General features: G+C 38.7%; 1 protein-coding gene across 1 annotated transcript; it reads right to left on the reverse strand.

Moving 5' to 3' along the window:
• Positions 1-3,191: 3,191 nt before the first annotated feature.
• Positions 3,192-7,363, reverse strand: LOC139821779 (uncharacterized). Its single transcript, XM_071793094.1, has 3 exons — positions 7,079-7,363; positions 6,223-6,423; positions 3,192-5,620 (listed from the first exon to the last, which is right to left on the reverse strand). Exons 1-3 carry the CDS (start codon positions 7,130-7,132, stop codon positions 4,640-4,642), a joined length of 1,236 nt encoding a protein of 411 aa, XP_071649195.1. The 5' UTR covers positions 7,133-7,363; the 3' UTR covers positions 3,192-4,639.

Raw genomic sequence — 7,363 nt, forward strand, 5'->3', positions numbered from 1 at the left:
CAACCCGGCCCGGAAAAGTCCGACAGAGGTGTGGCTAGACTGCCTTCTAAATGGAATGTTAAACACGGGCATTTTCTACAACATAGTTCCCCGCTTATATAATATCTTTCTCACGTGGGACGTCATTTATTAAATCAATCAACATCAATAATCATCTGCGATAAGAAACGTCTCGACGGTGCGCGCGCGAAATGTGGCTTAGATGACACGATAAGAAAAAGCGTCTCGAATCATTGCTGATAAACGTATGTCTGGTAGAAATTTGGTAGCAAAAATTCACGCGAGATACGCTAATCGTCGCGTGCATCAAGAGATTACCTTCGAAATTTTGCTTCTTGTATTTCTAGGATGTGTCTTGAAGTCTTGTTTGTTATCTTGCAACTCTATCGAAACGCAGGGTGAATCGAAATTCAGAGTGAAGAATAGAATGGCAAGAACGAGAATATTATATTTTAAACTGCAAGTATTTTAGAAATATTAAAAAGACGAGACTTCATTTCTGAGAAATATAAGAATATTTTATAATTAATTATGTTTTGTTCATATAATGTTTTTCTTGTGTGCAACTATAATAACTATATCTACTATAATAACTGCAACATTTTCGTCAGTGACTACCGAAAGCATTCCTGGAAGCCATTTTGTGAAAGCCATTTCAGCTCTAGCCGCTAGAACCTCGCGTTCTGAATGAAGTTATAGCCACGCCAATTCCGAAAAACTTATTGAAGCTACTTTATGAAATATTCTACTACTCTACGAATAAAAAATTTCCACATTTTTTATCTACTTTAAAATAGAGTATTTTATTAAATAATTAATTTAAGAATTATCCATTTGGAAGAACAAAAATATTATTTTAAACTATTTAAATATTGTTTCTACGTTTCTTCAAAGTAATTTGTTTTTCTCCCTTTTTATCTACTTCAAATATATATTAAATATTTTAAAACGTTATATTATTTTTCCATCGTAAAACAACTTGGATGCGGAAGATATTACTTCAGTTTAAATTTTCAAATTAAATGTGAAGCTTCACTCTTCTGTGGGATAAAGCGCTTCTATTATTTTTCAAGTATTATTGTATGATTCGGCCTACTATTTTTATAACTTCATAGGTGTTTGTTTGCATTAGTATGAAAAACAAACTCCTTCACAATAATATTTTCGCCTGCGACGGTAAGAATCTTATCGATGTCGGCGTACTCGCAAAATACATCTGGCAAAATGTGATAATGCACGTGAAATTGTGCAAATAAATAAGATTTTGCGAAATATATTTACTCTAATATCAATCTTATTTCTGTTAAATTTAGATAAAGGTTGCATGATATAGTATTTAAAAATATATAATTATCAGATATAAAAAATGTTATTTTATTAATATATAATAAATTACTGTAATAAAATGTTATATTATATTAAAATAATTAATAAAATATTAATCAACATAACAAGCTACATATTATATATCTGAGTAAAAGTTACAAAATTGATTTTTAAAAAGTCAGTATTTAATATCTATTTGTCAATATTATTAGCAAATGGCATGTTGAATGTTATATAATGTGCTAATAAAAATATAATTATAGTTTATATATTATTAAATAGAAATTACATATGCTTCCATTGTTCGAATGTGATAAGAAAAACGTTAGAGATTATACAATCGAGATAAAACTACCGGTGTGTCTTAGCACGAACTTCCTAATATGAGTTGGCATATTGGCAACGCGAATGATAATGCGTTTAATTGATTCTTATCGGTAAAAGAGGCGATATCGAAAATGTCTAAACAATCACGCGCGTTCACGTGATGTGCGTGATGGAAATTTTCTAGAAAACAAGCCTAATTATCTGACGGAAATTCCTCCACGTAAAATATAAAATACTTCATTAATATACTATGATGCATCTTACAATTAATACCAAAGAGTTTCTACCGCATCTTATAATCCTAACAAATTCAGCAAGTCACGTCTTTTGCAAAAAAGCGATCTGCCACATTATGACTGAAGTAAATTTTATAAGAATCTTTCTCAATGCAGATATCTACATTAGCAAATCATTTTGTTAATTTTCATTAATGCCATGCTTATTTTACAATAAATTGTCAAGTTCCCAAATTTTCGAAAGAATATATATAATAAAAAAAAAAAATAATGTTCAAGCACGCGATGTATATAGTGATTTATTCTACATTATTAATTCGTTAAGCACTGGCTATTTTTATTCGTATTTTATCTTTAATGCCAGGGCAGTGCGTCATCCAGTATTCAAATTTCGCTGCATCAAATAACACACAAATTATGCGTGTGAAACGAGTATTTATTTTTAATATTCGATATACCTCGCGGAAATGTTTGCAGCAATATCCGGCGTGAATTACAAAAAACATCGCGTGCTTAAACTGATTCTTTGAAAGCGTTGCGCTGTCCGTTGTTTTACGGGAATACAAGTTGCAAGTCTTATCTCAGCAAACCCATATCGGGCATCTTGTGTTCACGTGGGCCTGCCTGCGTGTCCCTGAATTGCACGCGCCTCTCGAGAGCGACGTAAGAGAGCAGCGCGACGTGCCTCTTGAGAGCGGCACGACGTCATCGATTCTTTCGCACACAATGCATTTTTTTCCCACGTCGTTATCACTTGGTCATTTTCGAGCGACACGACCTCCCTCACAGAATTTGAACATAGCTTCCGTATGCCCGCACAAAAAAAAAAGATACGTTCTTCCGTTGGAAAACAATCACGCGGTTCTTCTACTTGGAATTTTCAGAGTTCTCAAGTTGTGAAGGAAAACATCAATTTTGCATCGAATTTTCTCTTAAATCCACCTGAAACTTGTACGCAATTTTTATAGCTCCAATTTTTTAACGTTAAAGACATTTTGCGAATATAGAAACTTTTCGCGAATTAAGTATATGACAAGCAATGTGAGAGTCCAAGATTTAATTTGTGATTTCTTTATAGGCATTGGTGTAAAGGAGTAGTTCGTCCTCATCAAAATAACAACGTAAGCTTTAAGGACAATTTAGACAAAAAGAAATTTTTTATTTAAACCAGTTATTGATATCAAGTTATCAACTAATACTTGCAGGATAATCAATTAGATAACGTAATTTAAATATTGATTTAAATATTGACTCACAAAGGAAGTCGCAGAGGGAAAGGACGAGTGAGTAATATACTCGTAATGATTTATGAAAGTATACAATTTATTTAATTGTAGAAAAACTTTTATACAGTTTAACGATACCACTGAAGTCTTATGCCGCCAAGTGAAGTTTCTTCACCTGACTGTGATAGAGATACATATACATATATACATGCTGCGGTCCCAGAAGCGGATGCAACCATTTACAAGTTGTAGCAATCATTAATTTCTTCCTTAAAGTAAAACATAAAACATAAAATAAACTCTGGAAAAAGAAAATAATATTTCAAGTCGCTAGGATATAAAAAAAATAGTAATAACCTTTAAAAATCAACAGAATCGATGATAAATCTCCACGAAGTTTTCATTGCATCCGCTCCTACATTATCCATATTCAATATGTACAGCTAGTCTCATTAGCGCGATCGTAATCTTAAAGCTTGCAAATAACCGTTATATACATAACATAAATCAATAACGTCTTGTCTCCTCATAAATAAATATTCTTTCTTTCTGTTCCTCGGTCAACGCGCTCAAACTTGATGCTGAAGAGCTCCATTTATCGAGAGCTGCTATATCCAGTAAGTTGAACAATAGAAAAATCTAAAACAAGTTGAGAGACTAGCCGAGAAAGTATCGGTAATATCTTTCGAATTTCTGTTAGATTTTTGTATTGTTTACAAAGAATCTCCGACCAGCGAAGAATCGAGCGATTTTTAAACGGTACCCTTTTGGAAATCTTTAATTCGTTCTCAACTCCCATAGCCAGCAGTGTTAAATGCGAATGTTCACGATTAATTTACTCAACGCGGTGATCACATTCCATATTGTCCCGAACTGAAAAGCGCGCGGCCGCATTTAGCGCTGAACGCACGCTGCAAATGCAGAGTCCGACTCCTCGCAAGTGACTCGTGAGATAGCAGAACTCTCGAGTGAATGACACACTAATCTTCACGTGTCACAGATCACAGACACATTTAGGTACTCGGTTTGCAGACGGCGACAGTCCTCTGCGCGACGGACCAATCGTCGCCTCGTGTCTTTGCTCCACCTCTTTAACGGCCAACTCTGCCTTTCTCCCCGCTTAGCTCGACTTGTTCCATTTCTCTTCCAGTAATCCCATCTTGATTTAAATTCTCTTCATCGCACAACACACCCTTCCAATTGATCATTAGATTAACGCCAGTAGATGTTTGCCATAGTGTTTTTGCTTTCAACCTAATGCCACTTCATCAGGATGAATCAAACCCTTCATCTTTCATATCTTATTGTTAGATATAATTTTTATCCTCATTAAAGTGTCAGGTATTTTAATTATCGTTTTTAACATTTTGTTGAATAAGGCCAGTTTTTTTTTAGTAGTATTCTTGATCTTCAATGCATGTGTGTGTGTGTGTGTGCTAAGAGCAATCCAATCCAATCTGACTCTAATTAAGGGAAACGCGAAATACAACTCTTAAGCGACTTTGCTAATCACGAGTGCGTCTTTCAAGCCGCCAGCTGAGGCGGCACCAACTGTGGAACAGATCGCGCTAATCGCGACGTCAGCACCGGCAGTAGACTCACCCTCAGGGGCGTCGGGGCCATCTGGGAGGCGGCAACCTGATTAGAAGAGGACGATGGCGCGGAGGACTTGTCTCTGGCGTGGCGTTTCACGTGCTTCGCCAAGTGATCGCTCCTCATGAATCTCCTCTGGCAGACGGCGCAGGCAAACTTCTTCTCGCCGGTATGCGTGCGCTTGTGCCGCGACAGCTCGTCGCTGCGCGAGAAGCGGCGGCTGCAATCATCGTACGGGCACGGGAACGGCCGCTCGCCGGTGTGGGTACGCGTGTGAGCCTTCAGGTGCGACGACTTGAAGTAGTTCTTGCCACAGCCCGGGTGCTCGCACTCGTAAACGCGGCGCCGTGTCTCCGCCGCGCCTGCATTCGCCGTTGTGGTTGTTGCGGTGGTCATGGTCGTCGGCGCCGCGCTGGCGACTAACAGAAGGGGAGTTCGCGGTAAGACCAGCGGCGATCCCAGTAAGCCTGCTACCACAATGGATGTGGGTTTTGGCGCCAGGGGTTGCAATCTGGGTAACTGTTGTTGCTGTTGATACTGCTGTTGCTGAGGTTGTTGCTGTTGTCGATATTGTTGCTGTTGCTGATGTTGCTGTTGTTGCTGTTGCTGTTGCTGCTGGCAGCTTTCACGATCAGTATTCTTGCTGTTCACAATGATCTGTTCCTTGCGCAAGCTCATCTTGAACTTCAGGCTGCGTAGCACGTTCTCCACCGGTCCCGTTACGTTCGCTCGCACGTTCGCCCGCGGACTGGGCGGCTGTCGCGCGAGCAAATCACGTGGCACCGGTTGGCCGCTGATCGTGGGGCACCCAGCGAGATTAGCCGGACTGCAGGTGCCGTCTCGATTGGCGCGCATTATTACCGAAACCCTGGCTAACTCCGGGCTCGGCGGCGGCGTGCCGTCTAGTAGCAGCTGAAACGATAAAAAGCAGCTTTGTATTCGAGAAGTTCGGGCAAGTTACGAGCACCGCGCATTATAGCCTATTCTGAAGTATATGAAGATACTTCTTTACGCTCGATGAAGAAACAAAAAATCATAGTCTATTCGGAAGGACGTATAAATATTGTGTACCTTAATGTCCGATTTAGAAATAGAGGAAATTTGTAACATATTGTAATGTATTGAATAACGATTTAGAAGAAATAATTTGAAGCTATATGTATATTGAAGAAATGTTTGAAGCTATATGGCGGAGAATGCTACAAATTCGTGTTATCGACTCGCGACAATATCACAAGCCACTTATCAATAGGATGACCGATATAGCATTTATTTTGATGAAAGTATCGTTGGAAGGTACGCGTACTCGAAGGATAAAAAAGTGGCAGGAATGAAATGGTGCGCGCTCGAACGGAGTCATGTTACAACAGCTCCGGCCCGCTCTCCATTCCAGTCGATTTAAAACGAGCCGATAAATCGAAGGGAAACTAAGAAAAAAGAAAGGCCAAGAGGGAGACATATTTTTGTCACAAAATGCAGCTGTCTGTCGATAAGGTTATCTTGAAAGGGTTTACCTTCGCCAATTCGCATTGCTCGACACATCGCCGCTTTCGGGGTGGCTCATCCTCCTCCGAGTCGGAGGGCTGTGGAGTGGGCGGTAGAACCGGGTGAGAACCCGCGTCCTCTTCGTCTTTCCTCTTGGATCTCGCCGACTGATCCGAAAGCTTCTCCCCCAGCAAAGCCGCAACGCTGAACGATAATTGCAGCGGTTCCATCTGTGAAACAAAAGAAGGCGTGAGCGCACAATTTCGCTAAATGAAATCATATTGTGTAAATACCCTCTGAATGGAATTATCTATTGTAGTTCAAGACATAATAAGATATTAAAATATATAATATAGTAAGGAATAAATAATATGTTTTCAATGCAATATGCGATAACGAAATGCAATTAAAGGGTAGAATAGATAAATAATTATATTTTTCTAACTTATCTTTTTGAAAAGTAATTGCAGTTTTAAAAATTAATTTTATATCTTATTTCATTATGTCATGATTCTTTCGTTTCTAAGAAAAAATGTCGATAATCCTAACAGAAAATAAAATTTATTCTTCAGATAACTCAAAACTAAACTTTAATAAAATTTTAATTTAAAATTTAATGTAATATTAAAATCAAATTTGTATATTAATGTGAAATAAATTTAGAATATAAAAATATATAGAACTCATTAACTTTAATATAACTATCCCTGATATCTCTCGTAAATGAAAAATTATTATTTTGCTATAAGTATGACGATTTACTATCACAAAAAAGACAGCAAAACTTTCTAACTTCGTAAAATCAAAATCACGGACAACGTTCGAGTTTCGCGGGCAACGGCGGGCGATGTTATGGCGGTATATTTAATTCGCTGCTGCACTTACATGTTTCAGCTGGGGCGAGGCTGGCGGGGAAAGAGGCGCCTGATTCGTATCCATATTCACGCAGAACGACGAACACAGGTCCACACGAGATAAGACAAGAACGAGCGCGGGACACCGCTCCCAAAGTCAAAGGCAAAATTAAGAGGGAAAAAAACCACAAGAAAGAAAAACACGGAGTACGCGCGCGCGCGCCCGCCGAGCCCACCAGTCGGCAAAACTGGAGCGACGAGTAGTGAGCGTAAACGTGCGGGCGTCTCACGGGCGTCTCACGGAGCAATGAAGCTC

The sequence above is a fragment of the Temnothorax longispinosus genome, chromosome 11, assembly GCF_030848805.1.
Source record: "Temnothorax longispinosus isolate EJ_2023e chromosome 11, Tlon_JGU_v1, whole genome shotgun sequence".
Taxonomy (NCBI): Eukaryota; Metazoa; Arthropoda; class Insecta; order Hymenoptera; family Formicidae; genus Temnothorax; species Temnothorax longispinosus.

Excerpts from the sequence above, each read along its gene's own strand:
- LOC139821779 (XM_071793094.1), bottom strand. The coding sequence starts at position 7,132 with ATGGATACGAATCAGGCGCCTCTTTCCCCGCCAGCCTCGCCCCAGCTG. Across the intron at positions 6,424-7,078 it reads CCTCGCCCCAGCTGAAACAT|ATGGAACCGCTGCAATTATC; the intron begins GTAAGTGCAGCA and ends TTTGTTTCACAG. Across the intron at positions 5,621-6,222 it reads AGCAATGCGAATTGGCGAAG|CTGCTACTAGACGGCACGCC; the intron begins GTAAACCCTTTC and ends TTATCGTTTCAG.